The sequence below is a fragment of the Eumetopias jubatus genome, unplaced genomic scaffold (assembly GCF_037043125.1).
Source record: "Eumetopias jubatus isolate StellerSeaLion01/CBP00866 unplaced genomic scaffold, mEumJub1_p1.0 scaffold_6, whole genome shotgun sequence".
Taxonomy (NCBI): domain Eukaryota; kingdom Metazoa; phylum Chordata; class Mammalia; order Carnivora; family Otariidae; genus Eumetopias; species Eumetopias jubatus.
This window is the reverse complement of record NW_028274812.1, coordinates 118632039-118649476: the sequence shown is the minus strand read 5'-3', so window position 1 is coordinate 118649476 and position 17438 is coordinate 118632039. Positions and strand designations below refer to the sequence as shown.

The window sequence follows — 17438 nt, the reverse complement described above, 5'->3', positions numbered from 1 at the left end:
CATATCTGTAAAAATGGGAGCCGCGGATCTGCAAAGTAATTGTGTTTTGCAGAGCAAGGGCGTCACCTGTCTCCCTATCAGGCCATCACCTCGAGCCTAGGTGGCCTAAGCCTCCCATACCACCCCCTTCCCCGTTGTCCGCCTCTAGAAGATGTGCCCACCAGCCAACCACCGTCACTAGTTTGCCGCAGGCCACCCAGCCCCGTTCGGGAACGCTCCTCCGGCGGATGTGGGAGGGAGGAGCGGGTGTGGGAGGGTGGGAACCCGAGCCCAGGGGCGGGGCCGGCGCGCCCTCCCACAAACTGCTGGCTCTTCCTCCCGCCCTTTCCCTGCCTTGCCGTTCGAACCGCCAGGGCCGGCCCGCCCGCTGCCCATTGGCTGGCTCTCCGCGGCGTTACCGCCTCGCTACTAGCTCTCCGGGCCAGTGCACCCGCCCTGGAAGCGCTGGGCGGGACGCACGCCCGCTGACTCGCTCGCGCCAACCGCTAACGGCCACCGCCCCACAAAGGAGGGGCTCAATCCTCCCAGGTGCCGCGCGCGGGAGGGGTCACGCGTGCGCAGAAGCGCGGCGGCGGTGGGGGGGGTACTTGCCACGGGGAGGGCGGGGCCGGGGGCAAAGGCGGGAGGAGGGCGTGGCGGGGGCGATGGGAAGGGTGAATGGAGGGCGGGGTCGTGAACTGGGGCCGGGAGGCGGGACTTAGAGTGACCATGGAGGTTGGGGGGGCAGTTAACGGATGTGGCATGGGGCGGAGGCCAGGCTGGAGGCCGGCTGCCGGGAAGGGGGGGGATTCCCTCCTGCCCCGAGGGCGGGTCTCCCTCCGAGGAAGGGGCTGCGGGGATTCCCTCTCCCTCCGGGTCTTGACTTAACACCCGCCCCAGCCGCGGAGAAGCCACCTCTCGCTCGGCGCCCTCCAGGCCCTTTGGAGGTGAGGGAGGTGGGGTGAGGTGGTGCCCGCCCCCCCCACCGGCTCCTCCTTCCCCCCAGTCCTCCCCTCCCACCACCCTCCCCCCGAGCCGGTTTGTCCCTCCCCTCCCCTCCCCTCCTTCCCCCCGCCGCCTCCTCCTGCCGCTGCCGCTGCTTTGGCTGCTGCGTCATACGCCCCAGAGCTGCCGGGACGGAGGGGCTGGGCCTGGGGACCCCCCGGCCCTTGCCTGCCCGCCCTCCGACGCCCAGACGTGCCCTCCCCGCGCGGGGGGTTCGCCTCGGTCTCCCACGTCTGCCTCTGCCCGGCTCCCGGCGGCCCCAGCTGTCACTGGTAAGGAGGCGGCGGGAGGCGCCCGTGGGGGGGGCAGGGAGCCGGGGGTCGGCGCGCAGGGCGCGGGCGGGAGAGCCTCGCCGCCCAGGCATCGGTTCGGGCTGGGCCGACTCAAGTCCCCTCTCGGACTCACCGTCATGGGGAGTAGAGACCGGGACTGGGACACGCCCCCCTCCCCGAGCACTCAGGGAAGTTATCTAACCCGGGGGCAGGGAGCCCCGTATTTGAGGGTGACCTGACATAACCTGGCGTCAGGATGATTGTTCTGAATGAGACACGCGGGCCCGGGGAGGCAGCCGTTTCTATTCTGGAAAACATTTCCAGAAAAGCTCCCAAAACACAGAGCACCCCAATTGTGATACCTCTAAACACGAGAAGGTGACAGCAGAAACTGAATGGTAACCTTTGCTTCTGCAACCATCATTTCTCCTAAAATCTCAAGGCCAGGATATAGTATCCCAGGGGAGCTCTGGAAGCTGGGAAACTAGAGAACTAGATTGGGGGGGGTGGGGGGTGTTAGGGAGAGGAGAGCCAGTCGCTAGAGTTGGAAAAGCTGGAGTCAAGAAGCTTGGGAGGGGTGCTGTGTGATTTCCTATCCAGGTGTCTCGGATTTGGAGACTGGGAGCACAGCTGCTTGAATCCTTGAGGCAAAGAAAAATGGGGAGTTTCTCAACATTCATAATCTTCTCCCATCCCACTTCTGGCTAGGCCCCCCCCAGGATGCAATGGCACAGCCCCCCCGGCTGAGCCGCTCTGGTGCCCCCCCACTTTGGGACCCAGCCTCCCCTGCTCCCACCTCAGGCCCCAGGCCTCGACTTTGGGAGGGTCAAGATGTGCTGGCCAGGTGGACGGATGGGCTGCTATACTTGGGGACCATCAAGAAGGTAAGACATTTGATCTCTGACCTTTTGCGTTTTCCCCATTCTCCTTATGTAGTTCTGATTCCTGTTTCATCCCCTGTGCTCATCCATTCCAGGTGGACAGTGCTCGGGAGGTGTGTCTGGTCCAGTTTGAGGATGATTCCCAGTTTCTGGTTCTATGGAAAGACATCAGCCCCGGTGAGACCCTAGAGGCCCAAGTGTGTGCATGCCATGGAAAGCAGAAACCTGGCGTGGGGGATGGGAAGGGGCCTTAAGCATAGGCCCTGTAACACTGTGTTCCCTCATAGCTGCCCTCCCCGGGGAGGAACTTCTCTGCTGTGTCTGTCGATCTGAGACTGTGGTCCCTGGGAACCGGCTGGTCAGCTGTGAGAAGTGTCGCCACGGTGAGAGGGCAGGACACCTGAATGGTCCACCTTGCCCTGAGCCTTCTAGGCTGCCTCTCAACTCTTCCCTCCACCACTGGTCCTTATGCCACCTGTCCTGAGTCCCCAAGCCACTGCTCCGGCCAGTTTCAACTCTGTAATCTCACTCCCTTCCAGCACAGGGAGAAACAGCCATGAAATGTGGAGGTGTGAGCTTTGTAGACAGAGGGTGGTTCAGATACACCCTTTTCTAACCGTAAGGCCTTGGGCAAATCCCCAAACCCCTAGGAGCCTGTCCCCTCACCTGTAAAATAAGGGTAATTCACCCACTACAGCTGGATCATGGTAAAGGATGAAGTGAGGTGGCCGAGACTCCTCCTATCCCAGTTGCTAGCACACACAGGTATGCAGTGCAGTAAGTGGCCTACCGTCAATATTATTGTTATTCAGCTTACCACCAGGACTGCCACGTTCCAAGGGCCCCAGCCCCTGGAGAAGGAGAGGGCACATCCTGGGTCTGCCGCCAGTGCGTCTTCGCCATTGCCACCAAGGTAAGTCACTTTCCTGTGGGAACCTCCCATCCATAGCTTCTCCCAAGCCTTTCCGCACCCCCCCCACCCCTCTGAGGCAGCCTGCCTGTTCCCTTTCTGCAGAGGGGGGGTGCACTGAAGAAGGGCCCCTATGCCCGGGCCATGCTGGGCATGAAGCTGTCACTGCCATATGGACTAAAGGGGCTAGACTGGGATGCTGGACATCTGAGCAACCGGCAGCAGAGCTACTGTTACTGTGGTGGCCCCGGGGAGTGAGTAACGGGGGAGGGGGGGGGGGCGGAGGGCGGTTGGGAATGAGTGATGGAGTGGGGTGGGAGGAATTCCAGGGAGTGGAGGAGAAAGGACGAGGGGAGTGCTGAAGAGGACAGAAGTAGGTGGTGAGTAGGGTGTGGGGCCGTTCAGGTGGGGGCAGGGTCTGGGGGTCACGAGTCCTGTGCTGCTCCTCAGGTGGAACCTGAAGATGCTGCAGTGCCGGAGCTGCCTGCAGTGGTTCCATGAGGCCTGCACCCAGTGTCTGAGCAAGCCCCTCCTCTACGGGGACAGGTGAGACCGGAGCCCTCCAGCTCCGCTCCGCTCACTCAGCGGAGCCGTGCCCCACGATGCCTCAGCTCCATTCTCTCCCCAGCCTCTGAAGCTTGCCTCCCCTGTGCGCCCTGTCCTTGTTTGTGAGTCCTCCGTAGCCTGGTATTGTTTTCTTGTGTAAGGTGTGTTCTCTCCCTCCCTTTTGCCCACTTCCAGGTTCTATGAGTTCGAATGCTGTGTGTGTCGGGGGGGCCCTGAGAAGGTCAGGAGGCTACAGCTTCGCTGGTGAGCTAGCATGACCTCAGCGTAGGTCCTTTCTCAGCACCCCCAGGATTTCACCCTATGTGCCCCAATCTCCCACCTTGGGACTCTAGGTTTTTGCAAGGCTGCCACCACCTTGATAACTCAATATTTCTCCAGGGTGGACGTGGCCCATCTTGTCCTCTATCACCTCAGCGTTTGCTGTAAGAAAAAATACTTTGATTTTGACCGTGAGATCCTCCCCTTCACCTCTGAGAATTGGGACAGTTTGCTTCTCGGGGAGGTAAGGGGTGGTGAAGCTTTGGGGGTGAGGGTGGAACAGAGGAGTATAAAGAATGGGGGAAGGGAGAGGGACCACTGTTCCCCTGATCTCCTTTTCTTTCCCCTTCCCCAGCTCTCAGACACTCCCAAGGGAGAACGTTCTTCCAAACTCCTCTCTGCTCTCAACAGCCACAAGGACCGGTGAGTTGGAGGGAGGCTCAGAAAGAGATGCGGCTATGGAAGCCTGGGAGGAAAGGGGCTGCAGCCCACCTGGAAGTTCATCTCTGAAAAGGATAGAGTAATGGCATCAGAGGGGCCCTTTATTACTGCACTGACCCTGTATCATTTCTCTCCTCACCCCAGTTTCATTTCAGGGAGGGAGATTAAGAAGAGGAAATGCTTGTTTGGTCTCCATGCTCGGATCCCTCCCCCTGTGGAGCCCCTTACTGGAGATGGAGCCCCCACCAGGTCACTGGTCCAGGGAGGATGGGGAAATTCTCAGGGTATTAATGGGGGAGGCATATGTATGGAGATGGGGAGGTCTTTGGGGTGTCCGGGAGGGGGCTGGGGGGATAAGGAGGCCTCTTACAGCTTCCCTTCAGGGCAGGGCCCTGGGGGAGGGGTCTCACGTCCCCTGGGGAAGCGCCGGAGGCCGGAGCCAGAGCCCCTGAGGAGGAGGCAGAAGGGGAAAATGGAGGAGCTGGGGCCACCCTCAGCAGTGCGCAATCAGCCCGAGCCCCAGGAGCAAAGGGAGCGGGCTCGTCTGCAGAGGGCACTGCAGGTACAGGGGCAGGGGGAACCCCGTGGAGCTAAATGGTGGTGTGGGAAGGAATCAAGGATTATCTCTCAGTCCTTTGCTCCTTCTTCTAGGCCTCAGTGTCTCCATCACCCCCCAGCCCTAACCAGAGTTACCAGGGCAGCAGCGGCTACAACTTCCGGCCCACAGACGCCCGCTGCCTGCCCAGGTCAGTGCTCCTTCACCCTCCAGTTATGTACCCCTAGAATCTCTCCTCCAATTGTCTACATCCTCTGGACTTTCTTACCCAGAATTATTTTCCATCTCCCCCCCTTGGCTACCCACTTCTTATCCTAGAGAGACTTCCAGAACCAGTGTCTGATCCCTAGTATTCTGGGGATGGGGATTCCTTGGGGCTGTTTGAGCTCTATTCTTCTCCGTGGGAGAGGGTCCTAGTTCCCTGCTTCAGGTCCTGACTTTCCCCCTCCCCAACCCCAGCAGTCCCATCCGGATGTTCGCTTCCTTCCACCCCTCTGCCAGCACCGCAGGGACCTCTGGGGATGGTGAACCCCCAGACAGGTGAGATTCTTCTCCTTTACCTGTGCTACCCCTCTTCACATCTGTGCTCTTAAGTGCCTCGGTCTCTAACCTGATTTCTTTGTGCCTCTGATCCACATGTGAGCTCCATTTTTAGTCAGTCCTTATCTGCATCTGGACTCACAATTGCCTTCTCTCCCTAGGTCACCCCTGGAACTTCACATTGGTTTCCCCACAGACATCCCTAAAAGTGCCCCCCACTCGATGACTGCCTCATCTTCCTCAGTCCCAGCCCCCTCCCCAGGTCTTCCTAGACGCTCAGCACCCCCTTCTTCCCTGTGCCGCAGTTTGTCTCCTGGGACTGGGGGAGGAGTCCGAGGTGGGGTTGGCTACCTGTCCCGAGGGGACCCTGTCCGGGTCCTTGCTCGCAGAGTACGGCCTGATGGTTCTGTGCAGTACCTGGTTGAGTGGGGAGGTGGGGGCATCTTCTGAACAGCCTGCCTCTGCCTACCTCCCCATTCACACACACCGGCACTTTCATACCCTGACCTCTGACCTCACCTACAGCTGGGATGTACCTGGGGAGGTAGGGGGGTAGTTCTCCCTACTCCCCAGGCTGGAATCCAGGTGGGGGGTTGGGGAAGAGGCTCTCTTCTCTACTCCCTTCCTGATTCCTGACCCTTCCCCCATCCCTCTTCCCATTTCCTTTGATGTTATTTTGTTACAGCTTTTTAAATATTTTTTAAAATTATTTAACCCCTGGGGATGGAAACTGAGGAGGGGGGGAATGATAAAGGATCCCAGACTCTGTATGATTGAAATAAAGGTAAATAAACAAATCTAGCAGCCCTGGGTCATTCTGGAAGATGAGAACACAGGGACTGGCAGCAATTCCACTCTTCCCAACCAAAATTCACATACATGACAAGGAAAAAGGCAAAAGGCAGAGAAAACCAAGGATAGGATTTATTTGGGGCCCGGTCATCACCTGGAAGTCAAAGGGCATGGAAGTATACAAGGGGAACATGGCAGAGAAACGGGGCTCATCACGGTAGGACTGTGCTGGAGTCGGAAACTGACTCTGTAACCTGGTGCACCCAATGCAGGTATGGGGCGTTCCCCTGCTCCACAGGCAATGCAATCACCTCAGCCACTTCGTAAGGGTGCACAGAACTGTGAAAATATGGGGGATCACTCAAAGATCTACCTTAAATGAGCCGACCACCCCCCTCAGACTGCCCAGCAAGTGCCACCCTCACTGCTACCCACGTCAGAGTTCTCACCGAACAAAATCTGTCAAAGCTGGAACCATGGAACTTCGGGTTTTAATCATCTAAGAGGCAAAGACAAACATGACTGAATCAAGGAGTGGGGTTGATTTCAGGATCTCAGAAGAGGGAACGGGGTCAGGGAATTGAGGTTTCATTGGACGGGGAAATGTTTCTCACCATCAGCACCTCATTGTCCTCCTCAATCTTTCCTTTCCACTCATAGCTGAAAAGGTCAGGGAGAAAGTGTTGAAGGAGCAAAGATTGCCCTCAAGGAAAAGCACTGCCAATCAGCCCCTAGAGTTAGGCTAACCCCCCAACTCCTATGACTCACATGGATGTAATCTGAGGGATGAGGTTAACGCAGGCTGCCAGGCGCTTCTCCACCACAGCCCTGAAGGTGAAGAGAAAGCCCCATTCAGAACGCCCCATGACCCGGATTTTTTGCACTGGCTGCCCAGAGACAAGGTTCCAAAGCCGGGGGTCAGGCAGGAAGCTGCGGGAGTGCACTCTTCTCTCCCACCCCCACCTCTCTCCCGTCATGATCCTCCTTCCTCGCTCCACACTGAGGTCCCCACCTGGCGATCTCCTTGGCGACCTTCTCGTTGGGGCAGGTGACAAAGGCTGCAGAGACCGAGCCGGGAACATAGCCGGAGCTCGAGGCAGGCGAGGGCTGGGACGGGGGGCTTCCTGAAGCCATGGACAGCAGAGCTCGGGGTAGCAAGAGAAGGCGGGAGGCCACGGGCAACAGCGCCGGCATCCAAAGGAGCGACAGAAGCAGAGCGGCCTGAGAGCACGAAATGAATAGGGTGTTACCCAACAAATAGCCGAGGAAATTGCATCTCGGGAACACTTCACTTGGATAGACAGGCTCTGCCCTCCCTCTCCTGCACCCCGAAGGAAAAGGTCCCTGAAGCTGAGAGAGAAACTTGGGAAAGTAAGGCAGACTCGGTTTTCACTCCCTCCTCAGAAGCCAATCCCTAGGATTTTGAGCGCGGGCGGTGGTCGAGGCTTCGAGGACCGGAAGGGGCGGGGCCGGTCACTCACCCCTCCGCCGAGCAGGATTGCGGGAACCTGCTCCCCCCTCATGCAGCCTATGCTGGTAGAGGATGGTTGAATATCAAAAACCGCACGTAATGCAGAGACGGGACCCCAAACCCAGAAAGGGCGGCCTCTTCTTACCTGGGCAGCACCCACGTGATAAGAAAACAGCATACACCACGTGACCATAGAAGCCGGACCCGGACCTCCAGAGCCAGCCAATCCTGGCCCTCACGTGGCCCAGTTTGCCCCGCCTCCTGTCGGGGGAGGAGCGAAAGGGAATTTGGCCAATCGACAGCCGGATCTGCAGACGTGCACGGAAATGGCACGCTCGTTTCCGTGTAAACCGGAAACGGCCGATTGCAGGCTTGAGAGCCGCAGCGGCGTTCCGCTGTCACGTGAGGGGGCCGGTGTCCCTCAGGCGGCTGTACCTCAATGAGCTGCGCGAAGAGGCCAATCCCAGGCCAGCACCGCAGGCCACGTGACGAGAGAGCTGGTGCTAGAAAGGGGGGATGGAGACCCCGCCGACTCGATGCGTCAGCTTGTGGAGTGGGGAATCATCTTTAAACCCCAGAATGTGCCCAGTTGCAGCCCCTACACTGTTCCCGAGGCCTTAAGGAGTGAGAGGGTCTGAGAAGATTGAACCTTAGGGGGTAAAGAGAGCGCCCCCTGCCTCTTTGGTTAGGACTGACATATGCCTAGGTTGGGTAATGAACAACGATAATCTGAGAAGCCCGCTGTCCCTGAGCAGGGAATAGTGATTAGGCAGGGATGGGGCACGGCAAGACGATGGCTAGGTGGGAAAAGATGCATTTTAAGAGGACAGTGAGACCCTGTACATGGGATAGAGGGTGATGAAAATGGGGCTGAGGGCAATTCAGCCTTAATTGAAACCCCAAAGCTCAAGACAGACTGGTGGTGAATGGGGGCGGGGAGCGAGCTTTAGGTTGGGGATATGGAGACACCAGGAAGTAGTGATGGTGCTTTTGTCCCTTACCCGCCCCCCCCCCCCCCATTTAACTCTCCCGGACTGGTATACCTCTGAGTCTTGGGTCTCCTTGCCTTAACCCATCCCCCTAGGAGCCAAGACCTGTCCTACATAACTTCCCTGGGGCCCAAGCACATCCAGTGACCCAAAAATGGAGAGAGGGGCCAATGAGAGGAGAGAGGTGGGAGGAGGCAGCAGAGAAAAGGCTCTTGCCACTCCCCCTACCCAGTATTCCCCCTTTTTTAAAGGTTTGGGGGTCTCCGGAGTCTGCGTGACTGGGCGTTTATCAGAGTTCTCTCATACCTGTGTCTCTGGGGATGGGGTCTCCCTGAGATCTGTCTTTGGGTTTGGAGTTCGTTTCTGAGCTAGATCTCTGCAGGGCCTTTCAGTATTTGCAGTGGGATATTTCTCGGGACCGAGTTTCCATTTTGTTTTGGGAGTTTCTGTGTTTCCAGGACCTCATCACTCTGTGAGGTCTTTCAAACTCTTCTTTATGAGTTTGGGGTCTCTGCATTCTACATCTCTGAGCTACATGAGTGTCTCTCCCTGTCCCTCTCCCTTCTCCCCATCCTCAATCCCCAGGTCTGGAGTTTATCTCTTGAATTATCATTCTCTGAGTCTGCAGTTTCTTTTCTCTGAGATATAAGTCTGGGGTCTGGTATCTCTGGATAGGAGTCCTCTAATTCTAGGTCTGGGTTTTTTCTGAATCTGGATCTCATCTTTTTCTTTAACTCCAGGTCTCTGATCTTGGTTCCTGAAATCATCTGATTCTGGAGTCTAAGATTTCTGTGGCTGTGGAGAACCTTTTTTGAAACTGGACACTCACATTTTGACCTCTGACCCTTCTCTCAATGGGGGATCTGGGGTCTTTTTTTCTCTGAGATTGGGGTCTCTGTTCCTCTAGATTTTGGGTTTGTGCCTCAGATTACCCCCCCCCCGCCCCCGGGGTGGGCAGCAAGGTATCTTTCTCTGTGGGTCTGGGGTCTCTCAGTCTCAGGATCTGAGGTCTACATCTTTAGAACTGCACTCTCAGTCTGGTGTGTTTTTGAGTCAGGGGTCTCTCTCCCTGGTTCTCACTGAGTAGGGGTGGGGGCTGCAGATTCTCTCTCTCCTCCTCCTCCTGCTCTCTCCTCTCTCGCTCGCTCCCCCGCCCCCCCCCCTCTCTCTCTCCCGGCTGCCGCTGCTGCCGTTGGCTCCTATTCTCCTCCTCCTCCTCCTCTCTCCTCCTCTCTGCTCCTCTCTGCTCCTCTCTCCTCCTCTCTCCTCCTCCTCCTCCTCCACCTCCTCCTCCTTCTCCCCCTCTCTCTCCCCCTCTTTCTCTCTTCTCTTTCTCCCCCGTCCCCCCCGCCCCTCCCCCCCAGGCCTGATGAGCAGGTCTCGCGCCTCCATCCATCGGGGGAGCATCCCCGCGATGTCCTATGCCCCCTTCAGAGGTACGGTGGGGAGGGGAGGGGGGGAGGGCCAGTTGGGGGGGGGCAAGAGGGGGAGGGGCAGGGGCGGGGGGGGGGGGAAGCAGAGCCGGGGCCAGGGAGGGGAGCAGCTGAAATGGAGGGAGAGAGAGGAGGACCGGGAAGGCAGGGATGGGAGCAACGGGGAAGGAGGGATTGGAGGCCAGAGGATAAGGGTAGATAGGGCCCGGAGGGGACAGGAAACAGGCTATGAAGGGGGCTGAGGGGAACATGATGAAGGGGAAAGAGATTGCCAGAAAGGGTGGGAAGATAGAGGGATAGGGTTGGGGGAAGAGCTGCAGAAATAATTTGGAGGTGGGAGCTGAGAGATGAGGAAAATATTAAGGAAACAGAAGGAAGTCTTAGGAGAGGGGCTGGGGGGGGAAATGAAAACATAGGGGTGAAAAGAGAAGCAAAGAAGATGGGGGTAGAATACGGTGAAGGGGCTCAGAGAATGGTAGGGGGTTGGAAAAGAGAGGAGGATGGAGGGAGAGAAGAAGGGGCCAGATGGAGAGAGAGGGAGGCAGTGGGGGGTGGGGGGAATGGAGGGTCCAGATGGAGGGAAGAGAGGAGAGAGGGAATGGGCTGGGGGAGGAGAGACCAGGGCAGGGGGAGGGCCAAATTATGTGTGTGTTTATTGAGGGGGGAGGGGGCAAGAGAAGTAAGATTGAGTGATGGAAGTAGAGGGCAGGTTAGGACCCTGCCCCAGACTCTGACCCTCCTTAAGGCCTTTGACCAGTGAAATGTAACCCCAGGGGTCCTATCCGCCTCTTCACTTCACCACTTTTTATCCCCCTCCCCCACCTCCAATCCCTATTACCATTCCCCCTCCCTCCTCTGGTGTCCATCACCTATATCTTTCCCCCCATATGGTGTCCGTTCCTTATATGAGTCCCCCTTCTGTCCTTCCCTTATATCAGTCCTTTCTCTGGTCCATTCTCTCTCCCTCTCTTCTATCTGGTAGCTCCCTTATATTTCTACCACCTCTTCAGCTGTCCTTCATGACCCACTTGTCTTAGTACCCCGTTAGGTGCACCTCATTTCCTCTGCCCCGTGTCCACTTGGGCTCTTCTGGTATATTCCCTTGTCTTTAGGGATTTACTCTCATTTCTGCCTTCTTTTCTCTTGATCCATCCCTATGATTTGTCCCCCAGCCCATCCTCTATCTCTACCCCATTCCCCGGCTGGCTTGTCCCTGCAAGTCTGTGCCTACCCACTTTCCCCTAATACCTCAGCTCTTACCACCCATTCCTCTTTTCTTGTCTCCTCTACTTCCTGGGGTGTTGGAGATTTGGGTGCAAAGATGCAGGTTTTGATGGCTGGAACAGGACCTAGAAGACGTCCCCATCTGAGCCCTGTGGGACTTATCCTAGTAAAATTTTCCCTTTTCTCAGCTGTGTTACTCTGTCTCTTGCATCTGCCTCCCAGAATCATCCTTACTTAAGTCTAGACAATATGTGTGTGTGGAGTGTGTGTTTTCAGAGTTGCTTCTAAGCTAAGTTCCCTGTGGCCTTCCCTGCTCCCAGGAGGAAGGTATCCCCTGAACTCTAACCTGCCTCCCTGGGGCTGCAGCCTGAACCAACCCCTCCCAGAATGATTAGATGTATCAACAGATTTCTCCTCTGGGAGTCCTCAGAGTCTGAGCGCAGTGGGCATGTTGCCTGCAGTGTGTGCAGGCTCAGAGCCTAAGGACTGGTGATCTCTGTAGCTAGAGGGTCTCGGACAGAATCTCTGGAATGGCATTGCGATAGTGAGTCTCAGAGGATTGGGGTTTCTAAATATCTATTCTAGGGGTTCATCTCTGACTCTGATCTGCAGGTTGGGTAAATTTGAAGAATATGTTTGTAGACAGAAAGGGGTAGATTTTTCAAAAGTTCCTACTCAGGGTATTCAGTTAGAATGAAGCTTAACGACCAGTTCTTTTCCTGAACTATACCAATGATTATTTTGTAAAGGTGACAGAATTTGATTTTGCTTCCTCTAAATTGTTTCTCACTGTGATACCTTAAACCTGTTTTCTATCACTTTGATGTCACCAATTTGATTTCTTTCTTACTTCCACAGTGCCTGTTCCCTGTGTCCCTTTGATGGTGTGTGGCATTGGGATTTAAAGGAGAGACAGGGGGCGCCTGGGTGGCTCAGTCGGTTAAGCAGCTGCCTTCGGCTCAGGTCATGATCCCAGAGTCCTGGGATCGAGCCCCACATCAGGCTCCCTGCTCAGTGGAGAGCCTGCTTCTCCCTCTCCCTCCGCCTGCCTCTCTGCCTACTTGTGCTCTCTCTCTCTCTGTCAAATAAATAAATAAAATCTTAAAAAAATAAGTAAATAAAGGAGAGACAGTTTACAGGGATGGGGCGAGGGAAGAACAGCTAAGTCGGGTAAGATGCCCCTGCGGGCATCTCCAAGCACGGGCAACGCTTAGTCTACTGTTTGTCCCCATCCCCAGCTTGAGCTTTCAGAGGCCCCCTTCTCTGTCCCAGGCCTGGATCTTCCATTCTTCCTTCCCCTCTTTCTTCCTCAAGCTCCTCACTGTACCTTGGAGAGGTTTCTCACCTGTGGAGTTGTCTTCCATCCTGTCCATGGAGACTAGGTAAAGAGAGGGGGCAGTAGCGAATCTTTGATCTCTGGGCATGGAGTGGGAGAAGAGATCAGTTCAGTCTCTGTTCATTCAAACAAAGGCATATTTCCTACCTCCTCACTCTCCAGCCCTTCCCATAGCCAGCTGTTGACAAGACATATCCTCCCCCTACCACCAGAAGAACCATTTCCCCAGATTTGAGCAGGGTTGGGCTAGAGGAGGAGGGAGCTGAGAATAGAGGAGAGGCAGGAGGAGAGGCCCTCTCCGGTCTCTGACTTTGTGAACAGGTAAGCTCTGTCATGTCCTCTCTTTTCCAGATGTTTAGCTCTCAGCATTTCATGCTCAAATGTTCCTATACCCCCTGGCCCCATCCTTTCCCACGGCTCTGTAGCTTTTTCCTCTCACTCTCTTACAGCTGGGGGAGCCACCTTCCCTCCAAGTGCTTGACTTCTGCAGTTATTTGAATGCCCTCCCTCTTCCCAGTCCCCTGCCACCACCATCTCTGTGTACTTCTCTTCTGCCAGTTCTGCTGCGCCCTCCGTCTTTTCATTTTTTGGATATGGATGGAGAGCACCGCCACTTTTCTCTGCCTCTGAATGTGTACCCTCTCTGTCATGATATAATCCCCCTCCCTGAACCACTCCTCTGTATTTCTTTCCTGCAGTCTACAGAGCCCCCATGTGATGTGATTTCCCCTCCCCTCTTTCCTCCCAGATATACAGGCTTATCTTCCGTTCCTTTAATTAAGTTACCATGTGCCTCATCCCCATCTGTAATCTCCAAGGTGGGTGGGGTCTCATTCTCCCACTCTGTGGACTCTCTTCTTGCCATTTTGGGCCTCTGTCTCCTAAGTGCATAGAACCTCCCTTACCATTTCTGTGTGTCTCTGTCCCCCAGATGTACGGGGACCCCCTATGCACCGAACCCAATACGTTCATTCCCCATATGATCGTCCTGGTTGGAACCCACGGTTCTGCATCATCTCGGGGAACCAGCTTCTCATGCTGGATGAGGACGAGGTGAGCCGAGTGGGAAGGCTGGGGAGAGACCTCTGGGTAGCACGGGAGAACGTGGAGAGAAAGATGAGGAGAATCCTCATTAGTGAAGTGGTGAGAGACACAGAGAAGGCAAAGAAGAGGGAAACATTTGCAAGCGGTCTGAGGAGGGTGGTCATTGAGATTTGGACTGGGGTGTGCAAAAGGGCAAGCATCCTCTCACCTTGGCCAGGGGATGTTCCTGTGCAGTGTTGGAGAGGAGATGTGGTTCTGAAGAGTTGGGGGTGGCTCCTGTTGTGGCCCTGCCCATATTGTGGGATAGGTTAGGATGGGAAAGGGAAACTGAAGGGCTTGGAGAAGGGGTGGCAAGAAATGGGCATTGCTTTGGAGGGATCACCTCCTAAGTGGTCCTCGGGAACTCTCTCCTGTTCTTCCCCCATCTCAGCAAGACCCATCACTCACCACGCCCAGGCCTGACTCTATCACGTGAGGAGTGGGAACTGAGGGAAACCGGGACCAGGAGGGGGCCGGAGGGTACTAGGAGAGATGACAGAAGTCAGTGGATCTTGGTGTGGATGGTGGTGAAGACTGGGAAGGTGCCCAACCAAGGTCAGGGTTTAGAGAGACCAGGAGGGCTTTCACCAGGGACATCAATCAGGAAAGAATATAAGGGGGGAGATGCCTGGGCAATGAGGGGAACTGGGAGCAGGGGACATTTTCTAGAGAAGTAGCAGTGGGAGAGGGATAGGGACTAGCCAGAGTGTGGGACGTGGGGGCCATGCTGGCTCATTAGAGCCAAGGGAGTATGGGTTCTGACTGGGCACTGGGTCAGCAGTGGAGGACCCATCAGAGGAAACAGAGGGTGCAGATATGAAAGGTGGGTGCCCAGAGGTGTGATTCAGGGAGTTGGGGGTGATTTGGGGGACCAGCTTTAGAGAGTGATAGGTAGCCTTGGAGCCCAGTGAAGTGGTGAGAGGCGCTCCTGCCGCTGTTGGGGAGGATGTGGTGAGGCAGGGCTAGAACTGGTTGGGGTTAACCAGGGTTTGGAGGGACCTGAGGGGCAAGGGAGAGTGTGCAAGGGCTGGCTAGAGCTTCCAGGTCACAGAATGAAGTCCAGGTGTCTAGGGGGGGACGTGGTGACTTTAAAGGAAGAGGCGGTCCAGGAGTCCAAGTTTTAGGCCTTGGGGGGTATTTGAGTGATTCACTAGTGGTCTTGACCAGGTTGTAGGGGGTCTGTAGGATCAGTTGGGGGAACTGGAACCAATAAGAGTGGGGACTGTTGTGAGGATTGAGAGGGTGGGATAACGAAGGAATGACAGAGCTGGGCACAAGGCCAGGGGACCAGTGGCCAGCAAGCTAAGGGGCAACCTGAGCGGAGGGGCCGGAGTCTGGAGGGGGAAGCCTGTGGGGGTGGGACGGGTAGGTGAGCAGTGAGTGTGTAGGGCCACAGGGGGTTGGAAGTAGGTGGGTTGTGGACCTGGAGCTAGGGTTGGAAGTAGGTGGGTTGTGGACCTGGAGCTAGGGACTAGCAAAGTGGGGTGGTTCTTGGAGGGGTGAAGATTGGAGGCTTGGAGCTGGGAATGAGGCTCAGGGAGAGGGAATGGCTCAAGAGAAGGAGGCACGTGAAAGAGGTTGAGTGGGGGGGCAAGGGAAGGAGATGAAGGGTGGGGGGAGGTGACCAGGCCCTTTGAGGGGGGCGGGGAGGTTGAGTCCCAGTCTGGCCGAAAGCCGGGCCGTGGGAGGGAGACAAGCTGTAGATCCTGATTATAAATGCAGCTTCTGCTACCCCCGTGACAGGCACGGAGGGAGGGAAGGTGGTGAGGGAGGTGGGAGGTTGGGAGGAAAGCGGGGAGAATGGAGGAACTGAAGGTCAAGGGGAAAGGGGATTACCAGAGTAGCAGACTCCTGCGGGGTTGCCGGAAGAGCTGAGTCGGGTTTGGGAGAATTTCCCGGAGGGTGTTTCAAAAGAAATGGAGGGAGGAAAAAGGAGGGTGGGACGGGAGGGAAAGGAGGGAGAGAGACTTGAAGAGAGAGGGGAAAGAGAAACCGACTCATCCCAAGACACTTGAAGAGTGTGCAGGAGTAGGGGCCGAAGGTGGGCAGGCCCGGTGGAGAGGGAGGTTCATCCTTCCTTGGTGGGGGGGAGGGAAAGAGGAGGGACGGCCTGGGCCAGTGAGGTCTGACACACCCCCGCATCCCCTAGATACACCCCCTTCTGATCCGGGACCGGAGGAGCGAGTCCAGTCGCAACAAACTGCTGAGACGCACGGTCTCCGTGCCGGTGGAGGGGCGGCCCCACGGCGAGCATGGTACGGCGGCCGAGCAGGCTCTCGTGCCCCGGACAGTGGCGGGGACAGGGCTGAAGGTGGCCGGGGCTGCAGGGGAGGGGGGAAGTCGGGGAAATGAGGGAGCTGTCAGGGGGTGGGAGGAGGAGGAGACACAGTCTTTCATCCTGCGAGTGGGAGCCTGGAAGGAGAAGGCGCCCTCCTCTGGGATCTGGAGCGGGACTGGGGCTGTGGGTGAGAGGCCCCAGTGGTCTTTGCTCTGTTTCGCTCCCTTTTTCCTCTCCAGCAGCGAAGTTTGCCTGTTTTCCTGGTGCTTGTAAAAATAGTCTCCTTAGATCTTTAGCTTCCTGTCCGAGCGTTCCTGCCCCTGCCCCTCTCCCAGCCCTTGGTCTGGGATCGTGGAGAGAATGACCTAGTTCCTGCCCTCCCCCCAGACCTCTGCCCCACCCCCACGCTCCTGATTCTTCTTCCAGACCTTCTGGCCTGTGGGCCCTCCCTCTTCTTGCCCCCTTTTCTCTTCAGCTGCTTCTATTTTCTGCAATTCTGTCACCCCCTTTCTCTTTCCTCTCCGATTTCTCTTATTTTCCCCACCCCTCTTGATTCCTCTGTCGTTCCCCTTTGCTCCCGGTGGAACATCATCAGACCCCCCCCCCATCATCTCCTTTCTGTCTGTCTGTAGAGCTATCTGCTCAGTCTGTCTCTCCAACTCTCTCCCTCTCTCCATCTGTCTCTTCCCCTCCCTCCCTCTTTCTGCCCCCCCTCCACCCCCCTCTTTAGTCATTTAAAAAAAGATTTTTGTCTTCCTGAGAAGTTCGCTTAAAAGGTTTCCATGGGAACAGTGAGGGGAGATGAAGGCAGAGAACAGAGATCTGCAGCCAAGGTGCAGAGAGACGCCCTCAGCCCCCAGAAACCCCCTTGTCACTGCCCCCTACCACTGCATTCCCCTTCCAAGAGTAGGGATCCAGTTCCTCCATCCCCCAACCCCTAGTTACCCCTTTCTTCCACCAGCAGACCCTTCCCTCAGGTATCCAGGCTCCCAGTTTCTCTTCCTCCAAGAGATCCAGTGGCCTGTCTCCATCCCTTAGCTCCCTATATATGGTCCTCTTCTGATAGGCCCAGGTCTCACTGCCCTTGGGGGCCAGCTCTGGGACCCTGGGTGGGTGGGTGGGCAGGGATGTGTGTCATTGTCATGGAAACCTCTGACCATGGGGGTGTGTGGATAGCACATTTCTGTGAGGCAAAGCCAGGTGGTGGTGGTGGTGGTGGTGGTGGTGGTGGTGGTGGTGGTGGTAGTGGTGTGTACAGAGAATGTGTGTGATGTCTGTCACATCTGTGTGTGTGTGTGTGTGTGTGTGTCATGTCCGTGTCTGGGAAAGATTTGTGTGTGTGCACATGTGCATACCTGTGTGTCCAGGCCAGAATGGTCACATGCTCACGGAGCATGTTTATCATATGTAGGATGGTTGATAC

General features: G+C 56.4%; 3 protein-coding genes across 6 annotated transcripts in view; 2 read left to right on the top strand and 1 right to left on the bottom strand.

Annotated features, from left to right (window-relative positions):
- The first annotated feature begins 1047 nt into the window (after window positions 1-1047).
- Window positions 1048-6206, top strand: PHF1 (PHD finger protein 1). 3 transcript variants are annotated; one of them, XM_028120614.2, is made up of 15 exons: window positions 1048-1256; window positions 1965-2140; window positions 2233-2314; window positions 2425-2520; window positions 2950-3050; window positions 3153-3301; window positions 3498-3593; window positions 3789-3857; window positions 3993-4116; window positions 4228-4295; window positions 4458-4562; window positions 4686-4875; window positions 4965-5059; window positions 5332-5409; window positions 5571-6206. In XM_028120614.2, exons 2-15 carry the CDS (start codon window positions 1982-1984, stop codon window positions 5857-5859), a joined length of 1701 nt encoding a protein of 566 aa, XP_027976415.2. In that variant the 5' UTR covers window positions 1048-1256; window positions 1965-1981; the 3' UTR covers window positions 5860-6206. The 3 variants fall into 3 exon arrangements, with proteins under 3 accessions (XP_027976415.2, XP_027976413.2, XP_087880161.1); XM_028120612.2 differs by having other exon boundaries at window positions 5329-5409; XM_088024035.1 differs by lacking the exon at window positions 5332-5409.
- A 104-nt stretch (window positions 6207-6310) lies between these two features.
- CUTA (cutA divalent cation tolerance homolog) lies at window positions 6311-7918 on the bottom strand. Of its 2 annotated transcripts, none has more exons than XM_028120617.2 (6): window positions 7818-7918; window positions 7214-7422; window positions 6970-7029; window positions 6816-6861; window positions 6651-6700; window positions 6311-6540 (listed from the first exon to the last, which is right to left on the bottom strand). In XM_028120617.2, exons 1-6 carry the CDS (start codon window positions 7863-7865, stop codon window positions 6414-6416), a joined length of 540 nt encoding a protein of 179 aa, XP_027976418.1. In that variant the 5' UTR covers window positions 7866-7918; the 3' UTR covers window positions 6311-6413. The 2 variants fall into 2 exon arrangements, with proteins under 2 accessions (XP_027976418.1, XP_027976417.1); XM_028120616.2 differs by lacking the exon at window positions 7818-7918 and adding an exon at window positions 7683-7811.
- A 2157-nt stretch (window positions 7919-10075) lies between these two features.
- The window catches only part of SYNGAP1 (synaptic Ras GTPase activating protein 1), a 31571-nt gene continuing 24208 nt past the window's right edge, over window positions 10076-17438 (top strand). The window contains exons 1-3 of the mRNA XM_028120604.2: window positions 10076-10097; window positions 13586-13707; window positions 15887-15992. Coding sequence (XP_027976405.1) covers window positions 10076-10097; window positions 13586-13707; window positions 15887-15992 — 250 coding nt within the window. The remainder of the gene's footprint in view (window positions 10098-13585; window positions 13708-15886; window positions 15993-17438) is intronic.

Bases quoted from the DNA above. Each gene is read 5' to 3' on its own strand.
- PHF1 (XM_028120612.2), top strand. From the start codon at position 1,982: ATGGCACAGCCCCCCCGGCTGAGCCGCTCTGGTGCCCCCCCACTTTGG. The intron at 3,858-3,992 runs GTGAGCTAGCAT...ATATTTCTCCAG, and splicing joins AGGAGGCTACAGCTTCGCTG to GGTGGACGTGGCCCATCTTG. The intron at 5,410-5,570 runs GTGAGATTCTTC...TTCTCTCCCTAG, and splicing joins GATGGTGAACCCCCAGACAG to GTCACCCCTGGAACTTCACA.
- CUTA (XM_028120617.2), bottom strand. From the start codon at position 7,865: ATGGTCACGTGGTGTATGCTGTTTTCTTATCACGTGGGTGCTGCCCAG. The intron at 7,423-7,817 runs GTAAGAAGAGGC...TCGTGCTCTCAG, and splicing joins ATCACGTGGGTGCTGCCCAG to GCCGCTCTGCTTCTGTCGCT. The intron at 6,862-6,969 runs GTGAGTCATAGG...TGACCTTTTCAG, and splicing joins ATCCCTCAGATTACATCCAT to CTATGAGTGGAAAGGAAAGA.